Source organism: Mus musculus, chromosome 10, assembly GCF_000001635.26.
Source record: "Mus musculus strain C57BL/6J chromosome 10, GRCm38.p6 C57BL/6J".
In the NCBI taxonomy this organism is placed as follows: domain Eukaryota; kingdom Metazoa; phylum Chordata; class Mammalia; order Rodentia; family Muridae; genus Mus; species Mus musculus.
Genome location: NC_000076.6, coordinates 6,885,042 through 6,908,638, shown reverse-complemented (window position 1 = coordinate 6,908,638; position 23,597 = coordinate 6,885,042). Strand labels below are relative to the sequence as shown.

The following is a 23,597-nucleotide window of genomic DNA, read 5'->3' as shown; positions in this document are numbered from 1 at the left end:
ACACACACACACACACAGATGGGTTGAAGCAGAGCCCCCGTTTTACTAAGTTCCCAGAGAGACGGTTTCCCTGTTCAAGCTTGTGAAGAATGATTTAGAAAAACATGGGTCTGCACAAAATGGAAATTTTATTTTTATTATCTGCCACTAATTGACATTTAGGGAAAAAAAATCACTGTTTTTCAAGACTCTTCACTTTCCTCATCTATAAAATAATGCCTTCAACTTTGACCAAGCACTAGAGAGTTGACAGTCATTGAACCAGAAGGTGCCCATGTGTCAATGGGAATTGAAGTCCTACAGTCTTGGATGGGAACACTAAAATACACACTTGAGCGGAGAAAATTCGCTGTGAAACAAAATTTGTTTTGTCTCGGGAGGTAGGGCGGTGGAAATAACTCACTTGGCTTCCATTTCCAATGGGAGAGAGACTAGGGGTCTTTCCTGCCATCGCTTACATCTTACCATTGCAATATCGTAAGACAAGAAAGATTAATTAGAGCTTTCTAGAACAAAATGGTAATTCAGAAGTGAACTGCATGTACACAGAAGGGGATGTTAAAATTATTTTAATCACAGCACAATGCTAATGTAGAGGGACCAGAGAGATGGCTCAGTGGTTCAGCGCACTTGCTGCCTTCGTAAGGACCTGGGTTGGTTTCAGCATCTGCCTGGTGGCTCCCAACTGTCTTCAATTCCAGATCCAGAAGATCTGATGCCTTCGTTTGACCTCTGTTGGCTCCAGGCATGCATGCACATGGTGCCTATACATACAGGCAAAACATTCAGAAACACAGACTAAATATTTAAAGGATATTAAACCAAAGACTAATCCAGAGAGGCATAACCGGCAAAGCTTGAGCTCATACAGCAGCCAATGAGGTCACAGCACAGTGGCTCCTGGAGAGAGTGAACGGGCAGCCCTAGAGCAGGTCCATTAGTCTTGAAGGACTCCTCTCTCCTCTGCTTCATAGTCCGGGCCAAGCTCTACTGCTTTGGGTCCCACCTCATACTATGCTTCCATTAATCACAGTTTTTATTATTATTGTAAGTTCATTTTATGGTTTCATAAAGACCTAAGCCCTAGCTGATAGTAGCAATAAAAACAATACAAATCCCCTGTCTGGGTTATGAACTATGGCTGAGCCACAGGTGAGTCCCCTGAGTGTCTGCTAGCACATTGTATATCTCCTAGATAAGAGCACATGGGAAACCAATGAAGTATTTTCTTTACTTTTAAATTCAGTGTTATTTCCATTAAGTTTATGAATGATTTCAGAATTATATTGAGATCAGAAATTAGTCTTCCAGGTTCTGTTTTTTTCTCTTTTTTTTATTAGATATTTTCTTTATTTACATTTCCAATGCTATCTTGTGCGTTCCCTAATTGGAGATGAATTACTTTCACTTCTCAGGTGGTCTCTAACTGGACACACCGACTCCATCTTGTGTCTGGATGGATTGAAGCAGAGTGTACTTATCTCACGGACATTGCAAATGAATTAGAGAACAGTGTATTAACCTTTAGTGACCCAGACAGGTTTGCTCTATTTTACCAGTATTAATGTGAAAGTTAGTTTTATTGGAGAGTCAAATTAAACACACACACCACACACACACACACACACACACACACACACAATTTCCTTCCCTAATTTAAACTTTGGGTCACTCATCATAAAGGTATTAATTAGCTTGTGTGTGTGTGTGTGTGTGGTGTGTTGGATTCAGCTTCTGGTATTAATATAAAGATTGTATTTTTATACAGGTATATTAAAATATAATAAAAACATCCAAAAAAGAAATACTATTATTTTCTTTTCATTCTGGAGAATACACTCTGTATCTTGTTATTCCAAACCTCTAAGGCTATTTTTATCTTCATTGATTTGATATCTTTTGAAGTAGATGAATTATCTTACTACAGCTTTACCCTGGCATAATTATTCATGTACCGTGTTAGTGAATAGCAAATTCTGCCTTTAACTCTGTCTTTCATAACTTCTGCTTGCTTAGTTCTAGGAGATTCAATGAAACTATTATTTAGTTCTTGGGTTTTTTTTTTTTTTGCACATTTTTTTTTTATTTCTTAAAGTGTGTGTGATGCAGTTGTTTATGAAATAAATATAGTTAGGAATTTTTAGATAGATCACTACCTGATTAGCTATGAAAGAGGTTATAACAGGTTATGTTTTCTTTTGTTCTGGCAAGTTCTCAGTCCTATTGCTGCCTTATGAGTCCTGTGCCTTTCCTTTTATTCTGTGAAAGAAGATCTTGCTGTAAAGCCCAGGCTGACCTTGAATCTCCTACTTTCTCTGCCTCCCAAATGCTAAGATCACAGAGTCTGGCTCCATTTAGTTTTTTAAAGGACTTTATGCTGTCTGTAGATTATTATCTCTTGGACGTAGGGGCTTTTCTGTGAACACATCAGCGGCTATCACGAGATCTTACACACGTCTACATTAGTGTTTCAACGCTGTCTTGATATACTTTACCTAGCATCAGGGATTTGTAGTGTGCCTACAGAGTTGTACAACTATTACCACAGCATGATTAGAGAGCATTCAGCCCAATGAAAAGAAAGCCCTATGCATTGTAGTATTTTATTGTATTATATCATCATCACCACCACCACCACCATCACCATCATCATCAGTATTTATCATTCCTGTCTGGGCTTTCTGACTCTATGAGTTTGTTTGTTCTATATATTTTATATAATAGAATCATAAACTGTGTTTTTTGTGTTTTTAAAAGAAAATGATTCCAAGTTTCATCCATGCTGTAACACTGTGGAAGGTTCAGCATTTCATTTCATCTCTCTTCTTTGTTTCTTTGTTTCTTCCTTTGTTCCTTTTTTCCTTCCTTTTTTCCTCCCTCTCTTTCTTCCTTTCCTTAAAGATTAATTTTTATCTTATGTATATGAATGTATATTTGCACACTGTAGCTGTCTTCAGACACACCAAAGCAGAGCCACCATGAGGTTGCTGGGAATTGAACTCAGTACCTCCAGAAGAGCAGTCAGTGCTCTTAACCACTGAGCCACCTCTCCAGTCCTGAGCATTTCATCTCTCTCTCTCTCTCTCTCTCTCTCTCTCTCTCTCTCTCTCTCTCTCTCTCTCTCACACACACACACACATACACATATTCATTTGTTTTGTTTTGCTAAAATTATTTTTCATTTCAGGAAAGCTTTCTTAACATTTGCCCACTTAATTTTAAACTATTCTTTGTGAACTCTTGGTTCGTATTAAATATCTCTGAAAGTTAGTAACAGATTTGAAAATAGTTATATAAAATTTAATTGTTTCAATTTTTCAAATTCAATGAATAATTAATTGCAAATATAAGATTCACCATTAGCATCTTTTTTATTTAAACCATTTTATTTATAGTTTGATTTATTTATATAAATATATTTTCTTTGAGTTCGAGGCCAGTCTGGTCTACCGAGTGAGTTCCAGGACAGCCAGGACTACACAGAGAAACCCTGTCTCAAAAACAAAAACAAAAACAAAAACAAAAACAAAAACAAAAAAACCAAAACCAAAACCAAAACAAACCAAACAAAAATTATTTTCTGAGTCAGGCAGTGGTGGCGCACGCCTTTAATCCCAGCACTCAGGAGATAGAGGCAGGCAGATTTCTGAGTTCGAGGCCAGCCTGGTCTACAAAGTGAGTTCCAAGACAGCCAGGGCTACACAGAGAAACCCCGTCTCGAAAAACCAAAACAAAAACAACAACAACAAAAAAAACACTTTCCTTTGGATATTTCCTACCGTGCATATCTTTGTGGGTCTGGGTACATTACATCACCCAGGGTGACATTTTCTAGTTCCATTCATTTGTGTGCACAGTACATGAGGCCCTTGTTTTCCACATCTGAGTAGTATTTCAGTGTACATTTTCTTTATCCGTTCTTCAACTGAGGGACGTCTGGGCTGTTTCCGGTTTCTGGCTGTCTTATGTGGGTGGGCATCAATTATGTAACCTACGGAAGCTCCGATACTCAATTGATCACGCAGTAATCATTCATTTTCAGCAGAAATGCCTTATATGTGCACATCACTGGCCATGTCATTTCTTAGTGACATAGTGGTGACTATCAAACACTTCTCAAAAAATAAAACCAAAGTCTCCCATCCCATCCCATCCCTGGTGCTTGTGGAAGCTCTCACTGCTTCCTAAACAGAAAAAAACAAAAAAACAAAAAAACAAAAAACAAAAAACGGACAGTCAGTAACATTCAGTTTGTAAACTCAGTCTAACATCACAATGAGTATTCTTTCCTGTTGCTTTTCTCGTGAAAGAGGGGCTGTAAGCCTGGTGGTCAGGGATTGTAGGTGTCTTGGTCTACACCCCCCCCCACACACACACACACTTTATTCATGATGACTTAGAAAGTAAGAAGCAGAAATGAGCAACAAATATCTTCTACCCAAAAGCCTCTGCTGGCCAGGCATGTGAAACCACAGGTTGTTTCTGGCCACACCCTATTTTTTTAAAGACTCTAAATTTTACATACTTGGCCACCTATAATCATCTCTTTGGTAGACTGGGCTGTCTGAGGTGGAAAAAAAGTCTCTCCTCAGCCAGAATTAGGATAACACTGGTAGGTCCTGTGTTCGCCTCAATACACACACTTCTGGACAAACTCAAGATACGTTTGCTAACTAAATAATGTACCTTCTGTTTCCAGTTCTCATGGCTTATTTTATTATACATTTAGCACTCTCCCTCTCCCCATTTCTGTGTGTGTGTGTGCGCGCGCACTCACACTCATGTGTATGCTTAAGCTAGAGGATCACTTCAGATATCTTTCCTAAGTTTCTGTCTACTCTGTTTTTGTTTGTTTGTTTGTTTGTTTCTTACATTGCTGGCTAGTGCTCCATTTTATGGGCTCCACACCACATCCCCTTTATCCATTTACCTCTTGATAATCAATTACTTAGTTCTTCTCTCTCTCTCTGTCTTTCTTTCTCTCGTGAACAATGCTGCTATGAGTATGTAGAACTCACTAGGGGATATGTTTTGATTTCTCTTTAATGCAAATACAGAGGTGTAATTGCAGGGTCCTATTGTCACCGTGGCATCGTGAGGACCATCAACCTACTTTCTAAAGTACTGGTTTGCTTTCCGTTTTCACTAATGCTAAATGAGATCTCCTATCTCTCTATATCTTTGGCCACACTTAACTACTATCTGTCTTCTTTATATTAGCAATTCTGATAAGCAGGAAGTGATATCTCTGTGTGGTTTTGATTTTCATTTCCCTAATGACAGAGATATCTGTACTTGAATTTATTAACAAAAGTTGACATTTTATTATTGCACATTGCCTGGGGCCACAGGTCTATCTTTAGATATATTTTTATACATTTTCTCCCCTATTTTGATACATTTTCTCCCCTATTTTGATACCATTTGACTAAGATATAAGAAGTTGCTCTGGGCCAGGAGTAGTGGTGAATTGTCTTTAATCCTAGCACTCAGGAAGTAGAGGTAAGCTGATCTCTGTGAGTTCTAGGACAGTCTGGTCCTCATAGCCAGTTGTAGCTTGTCCAGAATACATAGTGAAACCTTGTCTCAAAAAGTTGGGCAGTGGTGGTGCACACCTTTAATCCCAGCACTTGGGAGGCAGAGGCAGGTGAATTTCTGAGTTTTGAGGCCAGCCTAGTCTACAGAGTGAGTTCCAGGACAGCCAGGGCTACACAGAGAAACTCTGAAAAACAACAACAACAACAACAACAACAACAACAACAACAGAAAAAACATGTTGCTCTGGTTGACACTTTTGGCCAATTGTGAGAAACATTTTGCTCACCTTCTCAGCTAAGTTTTGAGGACACTTTGTAGCAACTGTCTGAGGTCAATGGGCAAGAGCTAATTTTTAAGCATTTCTAATTATAGAAAAGAGTTTACTGTGATGTAACTGACGTTTCTGGGTTCTGGTATCACTGCATTATCCTATGTGTCTGCCTCAGAGCCTGTTTTGATCAGCTGCCCCTCCCCCCCCTTCATGATCACAGTGGGCATAGGGCTCATTTTGGATCTTTTTCCCCCACCACAGAGTCAGGGGGGTTGGATATGTAAACACTGTGGTGTATGTGGGGAGAAAAAACTCATTGTACACACTTCCCAAGATAGTTTTCAGGAAACAAAGGAACAATGAGTTGAAATTCTCCACATGGAATAAAAGACATGCAACGAGTCAACATCTCCTTCAGCATCCAAACTGGGCTACTGGCATTTAAGGTCCCTATGGTTACCTGTGATGGAAAGCCATACCCAATGTGGCCTTAAAGGGGACACATTGGCCCCGTAGAGTGAGAGAGCTCCAAGAGAGGAACCAGCTTCTTTCTAGGTTTTAGGATGACTCCTGGAAAACTTCCAGCCCACACACCACCACATTTAGCTTTTCCTTTTCTTTTTAAGTTGAAACCATCTTTGCCAGTTCCTAACAAAGCTTCTAGGATGAAGCCTTCCTGGCCGCCACTGACCTGCTTATTCCAGAATGGCCTGCAGAGGTTCATTGCTCTCTAGTCTCTGAAGGGCTGAAGCTGGATAGGCGCAGTTAAGAGGGGCCAGATGGTATGGAGCAGGTTGAGAAATGCTAACTGTCTTTCTACAGCCAGCAAACAGGCACAGGGTCTTCCTCAGCAGACACTTGGAAGGTACCCAGGGCAGCAGGTGTTCAGACTTTATGGTAAGCCCTAGGTTGTAGGGCTTGTCTGTGAGGTTACTTTTCTATTTCACAGGTTCAGAAATGAGGAGGAATTTTTAAATTTTTTTATTAGATATTTTCTTTATATGCATTTCAAATGCTATCCCGAAAGTTCCCTGTACCCTCCCCCTGCCCTGCTCCCCTACCCACCCACTCCTGCTTCTTGGCCCTGGCTTTCCCCTGTACTGGGGCATATAAAGTTTGCAATACCAAGGGGCCTCTCCTCCCAGTGATGGCTGACTAGGTCATCTTCTGCTACATATGCAGCTAGAGACATGAGCTCCGGGGGTACTGGTTAGTTCATATTGTTGTTCCACCTATAGGATTGCAGACCCCTTCAGCTCCTTGGGTACTTTCTCTAGCTTCTCCATTGGGAGCCCTGTGTTCCATCCAATAGCTGACTATGAGCATCCACTTCTGTGTTTGCTAGGCCCTGGCATAGCCTCATGCGAGACAGCTATAACAGGGTCCCTTCAGCAAAATCTTTCTGGCATATACAATAGTGTCTGGGTTTGGTGGCTGATTATGGGATGGATCCCTGGGTAGGATAGTCTCTGGATAGTCCATCCTTTTGTCCAAGAATTTCATAAATCCATTGTTTTTAATAGCTGAGTAGTACTCCATTGTGTAAATGTACCACATTTTCTGTATCCATTCATGAAGAGGAATTTTGAACCCAGATGAATCATCTCCTAGTTTCCCAATGCCTAACTTTGAGGATGTTTGGTTGCAATATTCATCTCAGAGTCCATGTTGAAATGATTTAAGACTGGGGCAGGGTGTTGGAATGAGATACATGTGTTCTCTGTATGAGAAAATATGGATTTTAGGGGGCTAGGAGTTGACTACATTGTGTTCCACAAAAAATGGTAACATTGAAGTCCTACTGTGGTCCCAAAGTCTCTGAGCAGTAGGTCAGTGTGTGGCCTTACTAGGATACATTACAATTATACATCATTAAATGGTTCATAGCCTCCTGAGTAGCATCATGATATGAGTGGTCAGACAACGCTGCATCACTGCCCTATACTTCTGGAGACCAGAAGTCCAAGATGAAGGTGAGAACAGAAACCCTTTTGGACCACAGTGTCTGATGTTCACTCTTTGGTTGTAATCAGCTTTGCTGATACTGATTTTTCTTTTTTAAACAGAAGAAATAAAATCATCTGAAGATGATGAGATGGAAAAATTGTACAAATCACTGGAGCAGGCTAGCCTGTCTCCTCTTGGGGACCGGCGGCCTTCAACCAAGAAGGAGCTGAGAAAGTCTTTTGTGAAGCGATGCAAAAACCCATCGATAAACGAGAAGTTGCACAAGATCAGAACCCTGAACAGCACATTAAAGGTGAGGTGGGCTTAGCTTGTAAACCCTTGAGGCAGGAGGGGAGACAGGCAAAGACTGGCTGGCTGTGCAGAGAGAGACTCAAGGCCATCTTAGAGTGCTTGTGGGGAAGAGAGAAAAGCAGAGAAAGTAACATCCTTACATCATGATGCCTGTGACCTTTTAAAGACACTCTGTCACCGACACAGCAGCATCCGTGCATAACAGCCCTCGATTTTATATTCAGTGTGATTCAGAGTTTGAATTCCCAAGTCCCAGATGGCAAGGATGGTGTGTAATTTGCACTTGTAGTTTTGTGTCTACCACAATACTTGGCTCAAAATTAGATTGTTTGAGAATATCGTCCATGCATATGATATATTTTGGTCAAACCCCCTCCCTCTCCTGCTCCCCTCCCACCACTTCTCCCCCCCCACCCAACTTCATCTGCTCTTTCTATCTCTTGCTTTAAAACCCACAGGCTCCACTTAGTGCTGCATGTGTGTGCATGGGGTAGGACCATCAGTTGCAGCATGGGTGGCCTCTCAGAGGGGTCATATCCTTGAAGAGAATGGACTCTTCCTTCCTATCATTTATCAGTTGCCTGTCTCTCTTCATCGAAGTGGAACCTGATGAGCCCTTCCCAGGTCCATAGTGGGCTTTGAGCTGAGTGAGCATGATCTTGCTAAGGTCTTATGCATAGAGTCCAGCTTACGTGTTCATGTGCAGAAAGTACTATTCCTCTGCATACGTCCACCATCACCACTCTTAGGATTGTTTGCTGATGAGCAAAACAGAGCTTCCTTTGGTAAAAATAAGCAGTAATTGAAATCAGGATGTCACCTGTCTCATTTGAGGGCATAGAAGATCTCTTTCTCTCCCCTCTCTGCCTCTCTCTCTCTCTCTCTCTCTCTCTCTCTCTCTCTCTCTCTCTCTCTCTCTCTCTCTCTCTCTCTCTCTCTCTTTGAGACAGGTTTTCTCTGTGTAGTCTTGGCCATCTTGGAACTCACTCTGTAGACCAGGCTGGCCTTGAACTCAGAGATACACCTGGCTCTGCCTCCTGAGTGCTATGATTAAAGATATCCACTATTAGCACCTGGCCAGGAGGATATTTTCAAATTGTCAGCAGTAGGCACTATAGCCAAGAAGCAGTGGATGTTGTCACTTAAGAACAGGGACAGTGTGCAGGATGCCCTGGGGTGATTCTAAGAGACCTTTCCCCTAACAAAGGGTTCCTCACAACAAGAACAGTTTACTTTTACATTTAGGCTATAATACTAGCAAAGGAAGGACAGGGCACTCTATAAATTCGCTGAAAACTCATAGATTCTGAATTGATCCTACAATATAATTTTGAGGTGGGCGTGTCCTTTCACAGTAGAAATTTAAGAGTCCTTTTACAGGAAGAAATTTAAGCAATCCCCAGGACAGTACTGAGAGGGTTGAGTGGGGATTGGTCATCCCAGTCAGACACTTTCTTTTAGTCAAAAGAAAAACCAATCAAAGCAGGAAAAAGTAAAAATTAAAAAAAAGGCTGGAAAGGATGTAGAAAGGAATAGATCAGTTCAATAAAGGAACTCCAAATTCAAAGAAATCCACTAATAGTGATGACAAGATACTGCTAGCATTCATCTTGTGGTACATGTGGAGCTGATTAATGTGCAGGGCTATCGAGTGTAATATGCCAGAGAATGTTGAGATTTCGCTGTTTGGTCGGAAGAGTGACTTTGTTATTGGAGTGCTATTTTCTTGCATATTACCATGTACCAAGCCCCACCCTAGGTCACTGTGACCATGGAGTGGCATGCTTGGGGCAATGGAGACAGGAAAACAGATGGTTAAGACATAGTACAAGAAGTAGTGTGTGCACACTTTGGGAGCCTTCATAGCCCAGAGGATGGAAGTGACTGACTGTCTAGGGTTCTTATGTTTAGCTGACATCTAGCTGGTCCATGAGTAAGAGAGGATGGGGGAAAGGCCCTCAGAGAGAGCACATCTACCGGGAGTGATCTGCTTTCGTTCAGGTTGGGAGCAATAAGAGTAGAAGCCAATGGGGTTATGGGGAGCTCAAAACATTATAGGAGGAACACTGTGACCCCAGATTCTATAGACCAACAGACTGACAATTCTAGACCCTGACAACACTCTGTGTTGTCTGACAAAACAAAAACAGCAACAACAACAACCCAAAGGCAATGACCAGCCTCTCTGGTTTCCTGTGACTTCTTGCTCTTCATGGTTAGGCTGTGCAATGGATGATTCCAGTGACCTCTTTTCTCCCAGTAAGGTAGGCCTCTATCTCCAGTCAACTCATTGCCCTGAAGCTCAGGAGCTTCAAGTAAGAAGCATTCATTTCTTTAGCGTTTCTGTGGCTCCACGGTCTGGGCATGGCTTGGTGTGGGATACTTCTGTTTGGTCTTGTGTGAGTACGTGATCAAGGCATCCCACAGGCTGTTCCATTTCTCCACCGAGGAATGTTGGTTTCTAGGTTCCCAGGTTGGAGTTGGAAGGATTCGGTTCCTTACAGCTTATTGCATTGAGCCCCTCGCCTGCCGTCCCTCTGCTGAGTGGAGGCTCTCTTCAGGTTCTTCTCAGGTAGACTATGTAGGGCAGCTCACAGCTGAATGGCTGATTTTCGCCAGTCAGCAAAAAGCCAGTGCTAGTGAGTGAGCAAATCGAGGGACCCCATTGCCATAGGGAAACCACTTCTTCTGTGATGTTCTGTTGGACAGCAGGTGGCTATTAATCCAGAAGAGGATTCCACAGACAGATGAATCTCAGGAGACAAGGGAGTGGTAGGTGTCTTGTCAAGGGCTTTTCCTTAAATACAGCTTAATTGCTTTGGTGAGAGCTCTCCTTCCTGTGGAGTACTTGGCATTAGGGAAGTATAGGCTGGAGAGGGAGTGAACTATAGCTTACGTTATGTTGCCCAGTGACCCTCAACAGCTAGTTGGCCACTGTCATGTGTAACTTGGCCATGTTGAAAAATAACAAGGGCTAGGTATATAAATAACTTCATGGTAGAGCGCTTACATAGCATGCATAAAGCTTTGAGTTCACCCCGTGCCCCCAGCACTGCAGAACAAACAGGAAAAGGTAACCAACCAACCAACCAACCAACAACCAACCAAACAAACAAAACAACAAAACAAAAAACCCCACTACTCACTATAAAAAGAAACAAAGAATAAGCCATAATTTATTGAATAGATGAGCTATGCAGTGTGTGTATATTTAGTCATGAGCAAAGCTATCATAATGATTTCTTAGCTATTGGGAAGGCACACGAGTGGGCTTCTGAGGTAGAGGGTCTTTTTTGACTTGGAGTAGGTTAAGGAGTGAGCTGATTTTGAGATAATTTCTCAACTCCAAACCTTTGTGCTTGTGCAAGTTTCTTTATATAAGCTGCACTATGGTGAAATGTTTATCTAGAAATACTTGAAATCTAGAGTGTGGGCAAGTAAAGGCATCAGCAAGTAAGGGGTCTCAGGTTTCCACTTGCTGTAAATCTAGAGTGTGGGCATGTAAAGGCACCAGTGAGTACAGGAATCTCAGGTTTACACTTGCTGTATTTGACATGACAATTAGCTGTTTAAATAGAGCTAATGGTAAACTTAAAAGAACAAGTATGCAGTTTAAGAGAGATACAAATTCAGGAACATGGAAGTACGAGATTACAGAAGCCACCAAAAGGATTAATACACACAGAACAGAGGCATGGGCAAACACTGGCACTCCTGAACACTCCAGGGTCAAGATTTTGGGAATTGAGAAACTGGTAAAGTGCCAGTCAAGGGACGAGGAAAATCAAGATTATAGTATATTATAGAAGCCAACCAGATAGCCGTGTTCAAGGTGGAGTGCTGGCCAGTAGTTTTAGGTATGTTTATGAATATGAAGATGAATAATTAACCACTAGGTAAGTTAACATGGAGGGTACTGAGGAGCAGCACTGGAGCAGGTTTGGTGGAGCCATGGAGATGAAAACCTGGCAGGACAGAAGGAAGACTATAAAGGAAAGGATACAAGGTCACTGGGGGCAAGGAGGAGAGTAGAGCCTAAACCAGATTGGGGTCAGGGAGAAGTTTCAGGGTAGAAAAGAGAATAGCACGGGAGAGCCAGTGAGGACTAACAGGGAGCATGAGAGCCAGTGAGGACTAACAGGGAGCATGAGAGTCAGTGAGGACTAGCAGGGAGCATGAGAGCCAGTGAGGACTAACAGGGAGCACAGGAGTCAGTGAGGACTAACAGGGAGCACAGGAGTCAGTGAGGACTAACAGGGAGCATGAGAGTCAGTGAGGACTAACAGGGAGCATGAGAGTCAGTGAGGACTAACAGGGAGCATGAGAGCCAGTGAGGACTAACAGGGTGCATGAGAGCCAGTGAAGATGTTAGTGGAGGTGGGAGACTGAGGAGTCATGGGAGAATGTCCAGAGCATCAGAGCATGTGAGAGGCTGTGGTGCCCAAGTGGAGAGGGTAGCCTATGCTGAGAGAGAGAGAGAGAGAGAGAGAGAGAGAGAGAGAGAGAGAGGCCCAGCACAGACCCTTCCTTCGTCTGTATGAACAGGAAGGCAGGCACTTTGTGTTCTTGCTGACGTGGGTAGGAGGCGGAGGCTTGGAGTGTGATCCTGGTTGCTTTCTTTTTCCAAAAATACAGTACAAAGTTATTGGCTATGAATAATGGGAGGGAGGTTTGCAGTAAAATGAGAAGGGCTTTCTTCTTTTTTAATTTATGGGTGTATGTGTATGTATTTGTGTGTGTGTATATGTGTATGTGTTTACATGTATGTGTATGTGTTTATGTATGTGTGTGTATGTATGTGTGTATGTGCTTATGTGTATATGTGGGTATATGTACGTGTGCATATGTGTATATGTGTGTAACATGTTTGTGTGTCTAGGCGTGGGCAAGTGTGTACAACAGTGCCTATGTAGAGGTCAGACAACAGTCTTGCGTGCCGATCTTCACCTTCCATTCTGTTTGAGACAGGTCTCTATTTATTTTTGTCTTTTTCAGGATAGCTGGCCTGCTAGCTGCCAGGTCCTCTCTCCTCTGCTTCCCATGACACTGTAGGAACAGCAGGGTCACAGTTACATGCTATCATGCCTGGCTCCTGTGTGAGTTCTAGGGTGCAAACTCGGGTCTTTATGCTTGAGTGGTGGTACCTCTTTATGCATCGACCTTCATCTAGCCCGAGTATATTTTAAATAGCCGTTTGGTGAGCTGGAGAGAGTGATTACTGGGTGGCTCTTGGTGAGCGTCCTCTCTCCCCTTCTCTCCTTGGAAATGAGGAGGACAGCTTTATTGTTACTAAAATCTCCTGGATTCTGCACTAGGCGATATTCTTCACAGTGCTGTGATGTGATTCAGCACAGCAGTCGCCATGGCTGTCTCCTTTCTGCTCCTGTTTCCTGGCTTCCCCTTCCTTATAAAACCCTCCCCAGTTCCTAGCAATTGCTCTTTTACTTTCATATTGATTTTTTTCTTTTTTTAAGATATTTTTTATTATTACGTATTTTCCTCAATTACATTTAGAATGCTATCCCAAAAGTCCCCCATACCCCCCCCCCACTGCCCTACCCACCCATTCCCATTTTTTGGCCCTGGCATTCCCCTGTACTGGGGCATACAAAGTTTGCATGTCCAATGGGCCTCTCTTTCCAGTGATGGCCGACTAGGCCATCTTTTGATACATATGCAGCTAGAGTCAAGAGCTCAGGGGTACTGGTTAGTTCATAATGTTGTTGCACGTACAGGGCTGCAGATCTCTTTAACTCCTTGGATACTTTCTCTAGCTCCTCCATTGGTGGACCTGTGCTCCATCCAATAGCTGACTGTGAGCATCTACTTATGTGTTTGCTAGGCCCCGGCCTAGTCTCACAAGAGACAGCTATATCAGGGTCCTTTCAGCAAACGCTTGCTAGTGTATGCAATGATGTCAGCATTTGGAGGCTGATTATGGGATGGATCCTTGGATATGGCAGTCTCTAGATGGTCCATCCTTTGTCTCAGCTCCAAACTTTGTCTCTGTAACTCCTTCCATGGGTCATTGGCATATATCCAGAAGATGTCCCAACCGATAAGAAGGACACATGCTCCACTATGTTCATAGCAGCCTTATTTATAATAGCCAGAAGCTGGAAAGAACCCAGATACCCCTCAACAGAGGAATGGATACAAAAAATGTGGTACATTTACACAATGGAGTACTACTCAGCTATTAAAAAGAATGAATTTGTGAAATTCCTAGGCAAATGGATGGACCTGGAGGGCATCATCCTGAGTGAGGTAACCCAATCACTAAGGAACTCACACAATATGTACTCACTGATAAGTGGATATTAGCCCAGAAACTTAGTATACCCGAGATATAAGATACAATTTGCAAAACACATGAAACTGAAGAAGAACAAAGACCAAAGTGTGGACAGTCTGCCCCTTCTTAGAATTGGAAACAATCACTCATATTGATTACTTAAGTACATTTTTACATATGAAGGAACACATTGGATGCTTGTGCTTCTTTATTTGCTCTGTTTGCATTTAACCGAATGCTTTTTTGTTCTATATCTCAGATGTCAGGATTCCATTCTTTTTTGTGGCTGCATATATTCAAGTTTTAGCAGGACAGTGGTCCTATCAGACAAACATGCCTGTCCTCATGGGACTTTCAGTTCAGAAGGGGAAGACAGAAGTGTGACCTCCTGACCTTTCAGGATGAGAATGCTGACTGGCAGTCAGCCCAACCTTGAGATGGCAGCAATCAGCATGACTGTGGCATTGGGCTGGGCATATGCTTTCCTGGGGTGGCAGAGATGGGTCCAATGGTGAAAAGGTGCTCACTGTCTATGTGGCATGAGACATGAGTCTAAGGATCGAGGAGAGGCATTTTCTGTCATCTTCAGGAGGCTTGGTTAGTTAACGAATGGTGTATGTGGTGCATGCATGTGTATATGTGACTCACTCAGGCGTACACATGTGGAGGCCAGAGGAAGAAGTGGGATGTCTTCCTCTATCACTTTTCACCTTTTTGCCCTGAGACTGAGCTAGTCACTGAGTCAGAAGGGGCCTTTCTGTGAGGTTGACTGTACAAGGAGTTCTCCAGTTCCACCTGTCTCCAACCTCACGGCAATGCCGAGGTTACAGGCACAGGCAACCATCCTGGCCTTTTATGTAGGTGCTGGTGATTTGAGCTCATACTGTCTTAGGGTTACTATTGCTGTGATGAAACACCATAACCAAAACCAACTTGGGAATGAAAGGGTTTATTTGGCTCCCACTTCCACATCACTCTCATCATTGAAGGAAGTCAGGACAGGAACCTGGAGGCTAAAGCTGATGCAGAGGCCACAGAGGGGTGCTGCTTACTGGCTTGCTCCTTATGCCTTGCTTTGCCTTTCTCTTTCTCTCTCTCTCTCTCTCTCTCTCTCTCTCTCTCTCTCTCTCTCTCTCTCCCTTCCTTCCTTCCTTCCTTCCTTCCTTCCTCCCTCCCTCCCTCCCTCCCTCCCCTCTCTCTCTTTCGTTCTTTCTTTCTTTCTTAAAATATTTATTTATTATTATATCTAAGTATACCTGTAGCTGTCTTCAGACAAACTAGAAGAAGGCACCAGATCTCATTACAGATGGTTGTGAGCCACCATGTGGTTGCTGGGATTTGAACTCAGGATCTTCAGGAGTGCAGTCAGTGCTCTTAACCGCTGAGCCATATCTCCAGCCTAGCCTGCTTTCTTATAGAACTCAGGACCACAAGCCCAGACATGGCTCTACCCATGAACTGGGCCCTCCTACCTCAGTCACTAAAATAAGAAAATGCCCTACAGGTTTGTGTAAATCTGATCTTATGGGAGCATTTTATCAATTGAGGGTCCCTCTCTGATTACTCTAGTGTGTGTCAAATTGAAATAAAACTAGCTAGCACACAGATCTTCAACATTGCACACCATGGCGTCATTACCCACAGAGCCAACTCTCCAGCCTCTTTTAGGCCTTGGGACAGATAACTAAATAGACCACAGTGAATTTTAGGCTCTGTCCCAGATGGGTATAGGAGCATGAAGCTAAAGGTATTTGGTTGAAGTTGCAGGCTCCCAGTTTTCTACTGAATTTGATAAGCTAAGGAGTTGTAGAGGAAGATGCTCCAGGTAGCTCAGCATTTTGGAGGTGTAAACCAGCATTGTGTGGGTGAGAAAAAATGGGCCAGTACTAATTCTTCTTTCTTTTTTTTCTTTATTCCTCAATCCATTTTACAGTCCAGTCTTCATCCCCTTCCAGTCTGCCCACTCCCTTCCCCCCCCCCATTGCTCCCCATCTCTAAGAGGATGTCCCCACCCCCACCTCACTAGACCTCCCCACTCCCTGGGGCCTCAAGTCTCTCCAGGGTTAGGTGCATCTTCTCTCAATGAGGCCAGACTAGGCAATCTTCTGTTGCATATGTTGCATATGTGCCTCATTAGCTGGTGTAGGCTGCCTGGTTAGTGGCCCAGTGTCTGAGAGATCTCATGGGTCCAGTCAGTTGAGATTGCCAGTCTTTCCATGGGGCCAGCCTTCTATACAGGGAGGTAGCATGGTGGTGGAGGACCAGCAAATGGAGCTGGGGTTCTTGAGAGCATGGTGAATGATGAGGGAAGCCATGAAGAAGACTCAGCATATAGGAGGATCCCAGCATTTCTGTATGGAGTGTGGATTTAAAGTAGAGGATGAGGGGCGAGGGCCTCCTGGTAGGCTGCATCAGGACAGTGTTATATATTGGGCTGCATGTGCCCAAACAGCACCATGTCTCTAGAGATGGAGAAAAACCATTTAGGATAAAAATTATATCTATGTTCTTATGTTACAGCCAAGTCTCTGCTTAGGCTTCTAAAAGCTATGAACAAGGGACCTGACTGGGACATTGCAAGGCCCTTGTTGACAAGGTTTCTCACCTGGGAAGTGAATTAACATCAAAGCAGGCATTGGCAATATTGGGGCTATTGGTGCCATGCCCACCCTGTTCTTCTTCACTGCCCAGGAATCAGACCGTGGCTCTAGCCTTCTGCTGAGACCCTCCTCTTCTCAGAGAGCTATTAAAAAGAGACTCCCACTTCTCCCCTCATGGGCTCTGCTTCTCTTCAGAGAACCCTACAAACTATCTCTCTGGTCCTGCCATCAGTTGCCCCTCTGTCCATGGTGTTAATAAGTTCCTTAGTTCCCAGTAATTCGTCTCAGTGTCATCTTGAAACACCCAGTCCTTTCATAAACCTAACAATTGTCAGGGCAGAGTGACCTACTTTTTGTGGGTGCTGATTATATTTTTATTCTATTCTTTTACTTTAAGTTTGAGTGACTGACTGTCCACGAGGCGTCGATCAGTTATTTTGTACTGGCAGGCAAGTTGTTCTGGTGGAAGTTAGGTGTCTCATCTTTGAATAATAAACCATACTATTCATACATAAATCTGTGTTAATAGAATATGGCTTGGTAAAATAATTTAAAAATCTACAAAAGTTAAAAAGATAAATTTTTGTTACCCTATGCCTCAGGTAAAGTGTTATGTTCAAATTTTACTTCGAGGTTCAGATGGTCAATGAGTATCATCTGTGTACCATATTAACTGAGCCTCAGGAGATAGCCAGCACCCAGTGATAGACTAAGATGGAGTCCCCTCTGTGCTGTGAGGCAATAAAAGAATGAAGGGGAGCAGCATAGAAGACAGACTGTCTGGAAACTTGGGGGTGAATATATACAGCTTCTTATGGCTCCCACAGGCTGACCTCAGGCGTGTTGCAAGATTAGACTATTAATGCACTAAACCACATTGGTAGTGTTGCAGCCCATGGGTCCCCATGTCTGTGAAAGGGCTGAAGAAGTTGACTCATAGAAGTTCAGGTCCTCACATAATCATGGATGTCACTTTCCTTCCTGTTTTCTTCCCGGCCAGTGCAAAGAACACGATTTGGCTATGATCAACCAGCTGCTGGATGATCCAAAGCTGACAGCCAGGAAGTACAGAGAGTGGAAGGTCATGAACACCCTGCTGATCCAGGACATCTATCAGCAGCAGGCACCTCAGGACCCTGAAGTCACCCCTCAGGAAGTCATGAATCCCACGTCTTCTGATTGTGTGGAAAATTCTCTTTGAGCAGATGCCCAGATCCCACCCCCATTCCTGTTACTATACCATTCTACAGGATGCTGCCAAGGGCATTCATTCTGCTTACAAGGAAATCCCAAACCCAGTTCCTGAGACATCATCCATTCCCCGCAAGGATGCAACTGAGGTGAAGCCAGTTTTGATGCAGTGGGAGTCCTGGCGCCCAGATGTTGCCTTCCTCAATACTAGAATGAAGTGATGGAGTTCATCTGAGCAGGCATATCGTCTGTGCTTCTACTGGGAGCTGGCTGGAATAATAGGCTTTAGGTGGGATGTGAAATGGGTGAAACCCCTCTTTTTGTTTTCAAGAGAATTACAACCTGCCATAGACAAAAGGCTCAATTTTACCAGGGATAATAATTCATGTTATTTTGTTTTGCAAAAGAAGCATGAAGAACTCCCTTTGGTGGGCAGCCAAGTTCTGCAAAACGTTGTGAGTGGAGGAATTTCTTCCTTATTAGCTACTGGAACTGGACGCATGTTGGCATTTGTGGAACACAAGGCTCTTCTTAATGTTGATGTTCTATTTGCTGAGCACTTATTTGCAGAGTAGAGCATGGTGGGGGCAGAGAATGGATAGCCCAAGGAGGAGGCATTTTTCCTGTTCTACTCAGAGGTCAGCTTCATAAGTTCATGCTTTACGTAGGGCAGGGGATGTGATTAATATGCCTCTTCCTCACAATGTCTAGGAGACAAACTATCACATGACCTTTGGAGATGTCGTTCCCCCCCACCCCCAGCTTCTCTGAACAGTGGTAGGATATTAATACCCACTGTAAGGAATGTTATATTAAGTTTACCCCTGCCTGTGGTGCCTAGAGCCAGCATGAATTCGTGTCCAGTTTTCCTGGGATCCAAATTCTCAAGGTTATTTCTGAGTTGTTCTTAACTTGGAGAAGTACCCGGACCAGCAAAATGGGATCATTTTATTTTTGTATGTTTATGTGTCAAATGGTGTGAGATCTGAACAGTGATCTATGTTTCTTATTTAAATATATTTATAGAAATGCAAATTATAGTGTTCTAAAAGAAAGTGTACTATTATGTGTTGATATATAGACTATACATATATATGTGTGTGTGTATATATATATATATATATATGTCTAGAAGCATATCATTTTTGCTTGAGAAAAATAGGTATAGTAGTGACTTACTGGTATTGTATTGCACTATGATATATAAAGAATGCTCAGGAAATCTCGAGAGAAAACCACGGGAGCATGTATTAATAATTACTAATTTTCTGAATGCTTTCTTTCCATTACAACCCCACCCTCAGCTCCAGAGATCTTACATTTCAATGCCTGTTACACATCATTTTCTTAACTAGCTCCTTAGGTTAGCTCTTCTATTCACAAAGGTTAAGCTTTATGATATTTAGTTGCCATGAGTTGTAGACCCAAAGAAACACATCTCACAAACTATTGAGCCAAATAAAATATAAACAATATGATTCCTAATTATATACTAATAAAAATTAAAGTTTGTCATTAAAGAGATCTCAAGGAAAAACAATATATTAATCATAATGACAACTTCTAAATCATAACCTTAATTCACTGAGGACCTATGTGTGTCTCACGTGCCCTTTGAAAATTGTTGACGTATATATTCATATCATAACATCCCAGGTGGCTCGGCAAACTCAAATAGAAATAGCCACCTGATCTATATCTATAAGGTGAATAGAAAGAATTGTTTATTATTTCCCTGTACTTCACCAAGACTTTTTTTGTACACTGAAATGAAAACCAGTCCTTGCCTTAGGAGGGAAAAGTAAAGAAGCAGCAAAAAGAGAAGCAGAGAGAAGCAGAGAGAGGCAGAGAGAAGCAGAAAGAAGCAGAGAGAAGCAGAGAGAAGCAGAGAGAGAGAAGCAGACTCATCAAGTGGCGAGACGAAGCCTGGGGATGAGCTGAGAGGCCCTGCAGGGCCCTCCATGGATCCATGCAGTTGGAGATGCTAATGCCTATCAGGACTGATTCCATTTCCTCCTGTGGCTAGTAGCTGTTCAGAGGGCAATGTTTTGGGGTTCACAGTGAAAGGAAGCATTGGGGGGAGGCAAATTAGCATTGGAACAACCTTAGCCTGGGAGAAAATATCCACTCATGTCTTTTATTAGCAACTCCACTTTACAGACCTCCATCCTCCCCCAAGTGGAAGCCCCAAACACTTTTTATGAGGGCTGATTGCTATATTTAAATGTTTTACGTTGGCTTTCCACTCATAGGTATTTAACTGACCTTTGAATGTAAACTCCTTTAGGAACATTCAGATCTAAAGGCAAAGTTGGTTCGTGAGATTGCTTGAGCAAGTCATAGGGTTAATTTTCCAGGCAACTTCAAGAAAGTCAGAGCAGACATTTCTGCTTTGGTGGAACCAGCCTGCTGAATGTTCCCAAGTCAGTCTCAGCCGTGTCCTGACCTCCTGGGCACAAACCAACCACTCTCTGTTCCCCAGTTCTGTAAATTAATACTTCTTCACTCTGGGCTAAGTTTAGTCACAGCGTAGGGGTGCTTCTGTGGGTACCCAGCCTCAGCTGTGATCCTAAGAGTAGGGTGAGGACAGACGAGGTGAGCAGGAGAGTGAGTGACACTTCTGGGTGAGGACAGAGAGAGCGACACTTCTAGAGACCCTCAGTGAAGAGAAACCATGAGGAGCTATCCCTTGGCCTCAAGTCTCTTCTCTGGTTCAAGAGATTTGGGAACTATAGATCTCTCCTAGTTAATGGCTGGGAAATGGACTATAGGTAGTGTGAGCCCAGGGGAGACTCTTGACTGTGCCTCTGGAATGTACCAGAGCACCCATCTCAGGACACTGGTGGTGGATCTTTGAGCACGAATCTTTTAGAACCCATGGCACTGGTTAAGGATGAGGCTTCTCTGGGGACTTTTGGGGAGGCAGGGCTGAAGGAGGACTCTTTCTTTCTGATCTGAAGACCCAGATGAGAGCCTGGCAGAGGACCCTCACTAGTTGAGAAGTTGCTAACACACATATGTCGCACGTTTTTCTGTTGTTTGCAAGATGTCTGTCATTTATAAGAGTTCTTAGCTTTCCCTATCGCTTTAATCTGAGGTTAAATTCAGAGTCCCAGAAAGATGCTGGAGCGAACAGTTGCAGGATTCCAACAGGCCAAGAAAGAGGTCAGGTTTGGAGTCATATTTTCAGTGTGAACCCATGCCTTATATTTGCATAGCTCTTTGAAGTTTGCTAACTGTATGTTCCAAACCCCCTTCCCTGCGTCCTACCACCCCATAGGCTAATCGGGATGATTGTGAACTATGGGTGTAATGAAATGCCTGGCTCAAAGCCCCAAGTGGTACAGCCGGAATCTGAGTTTGAATTTCAGGTCTGTCAGCCCCTCTGCAGAGGAGGAATGCTTGTCTCCGCTTAGCCTGCTGGGGGATCAAATGGTCTGACTTGGCCCCTGTGTCTATTACTCTGGGTTCTGCACACCTGGCTCCTGCGGCTTCTGCTGAACCCCCAGAGGCACTGCTGTGAGCAGTGTCTCCCGAAAGGTCCCGCTGCCTTGCCACTGGGTTTTCTGAGAACTGGAGCTTGGCCTGATTGTTGTTTCTTTTAGTCCGTTCTATAAAACACACTATGTTAGCACTGTGAGGACTTTAAAGCTAAAGGATACAAGTCTTTTAAAGAGCTGGAAAATGCTCATTTTTCTAATTTTTCCTTTTGAGATGCGAACTGTCCTGTCAGGTATCAGAGACTTAGGGATTAGAAATGAGCCACGGATTTGTGATGAGGCTCATTCCCTCAGGGAGGGTTCAGACCACATAGTCACACAGAGGGAACAAAGGAAAAGAAAAATAGTTTTCAGTCTTTTGAGGAGAGGTACTCTGCCGATGTAAGCCATATTTAACTTTACGGACACAGGCTGCTTGTAAAAAGAGAAAGACAATATTTTGGAACAGCGATACAAATGATCTAGGTACAAAGAGTGACTGTTCAAATGTCACATTATATTGAAGCGGTACTCAGCCCAAATGCAGGTTTAGAATGTAGTTCTGCTTCCCACTAACAGAATAGGATACACAAAGAAGATTTCCAATCTCTTTTCCATCAAACATTTCTGTATACTTACCCACAAAAGAAATTCAATCCAAGATGTAGGTTACTGCCAGCTTAAGGTTTTGTCATCCATAATAGTAAATTCCCCTCAAATTAGATTTTCTAATCTCTGTGAAATGGATGGGTCAAAGGGATGTTCCATTCACAGGAAAAAAACCTTCTCAATCACACCATATCACATGGAGCACAGGAAATCAGACCCTGCATTTAAAAAGAAACTTCTCCATTTCCTTCGTTGTAAAGAAACTTAGTTGCTCTGTATTGATGTCTCTTTAGCTTTAGTCCAAAGGGAAGCATGCCCCATGGAGACATTTAACACCCTGTAATAGAAACCATGGTTTAAGTCACACATGTTCTGCTGTTGCATGATGGGGATGGGGTTCAACAATGTATGGTATGGGGCAAGATGTTACTGTGGGGTTGATACCTTATCTGTCATTGTGCTTTTGGTTATTGTCATCTCTCTGTTTTGAGGAAACTGAAAACCGAGGCATGCCTCATTTCCCCTGTTCCCTGTTCCCCAGGATGACTTGTAAGATAAAGATGAAATGCAAACTGTCTAGTAAAATGGTATGGAAAAAAAATACACTACTTGTGTTCATTTTCTGCCTTCCATTATTTCTTCCTCCTTGAAGACTAAAATAAACAACCCCAAACCAGACAAACCACCACCCACAAAACAGTATGAAAACACTAACCTGTAGCTGAGTTTTTGATCTTCAACAAGGATTATTTCGCCCTCTGGTGGTCAAAATGAAGATAACAGATTTCAGAATTGTGATTTTTAAAAGATAACTTTATACTGGGACTTATTTCTACACTAACCTTTGTGGTCTTTCTCAATGTCTCTCATTTTACAGACTTACTGTAAAATAACATGATTATTTTAAAATGTGTCAAAGGTCTGCAAAATTTGACTTGTCTATTTCATTAACATTATTGGTTACCTACATTGTTTAGAGAATTATTTTTTTTGAAATGCAGATTAAGAGTTAGAACCAAGCTGGACAGTGGTGGCACACACCTTTATTCCCAGCACTTGGGAGACAGAGACAGGTGGATTTCTGAGAGGCCAGTCTGGTCTACAGAGTAAGTTCCAGGACAGCCAGGGTTACACAGAGAAACCCTGTCTCAAAAACCAAACCAAAACAAAACAAAAAAAGAAAAAAAGAGTTAGAACCTGCCACGGACTGGCCCCAGTCAGTCTCTCTCAATCCATGGGAAATTAGGGTTCCAGATAGATGGGCATGGAGTTGGTGATAAAAAAGGTGATAAACGGACATAGACACAAGGGAGTGCTGTATCTGGATGTATTTTCTCAAGTGAGCACCAGTCTTA

General features: G+C 42.8%; 2 protein-coding genes across 14 annotated transcripts in view; one reads left to right on the top strand and one right to left on the bottom strand.

Annotated features, from left to right (window-relative positions):
- Ipcef1 (interaction protein for cytohesin exchange factors 1) overlaps positions 1–22,860 on the top strand; it is a 169,004-nt gene extending 146,144 nt beyond the window's left edge. For 5 of the 8 annotated variants that reach the window (XM_017313967.2, XM_011243081.1, XM_011243080.2 and 2 more), the window contains 2 exons: positions 7,876–8,069; positions 17,964–22,860. In XM_017313967.2, the coding sequence (XP_017169456.1) occupies positions 7,876–8,069; positions 17,964–18,164 (395 nt within the window). In that variant the 3' untranslated portion in view covers positions 18,165–22,860. Of the gene's footprint in view, positions 1–7,875; positions 8,070–17,963 lie in introns of those variants that run through there. The other 3 variants (NM_001347225.1, NM_001170800.1, XM_017313969.2) reach the window with 3 other exon arrangements.
- Positions 1–23,597, bottom strand: part of Oprm1 (opioid receptor, mu 1) — a 279,617-nt gene that overhangs the window by 129,571 nt on the left and 126,449 nt on the right. Inside the window, exon 4 of one of the 6 annotated variants that reach the window (XM_006512437.4) lies at positions 16,426–16,825. The exons of the other annotated variants lie outside the window; for them this stretch is intronic. Coding sequence (XP_006512500.1) covers positions 16,775–16,825 — 51 coding nt within the window. The 3' untranslated portion in view covers positions 16,426–16,774. Of the gene's footprint in view, positions 1–16,425; positions 16,826–23,597 lie in introns of those variants that run through there. 6 annotated transcript variants of the gene reach the window in all.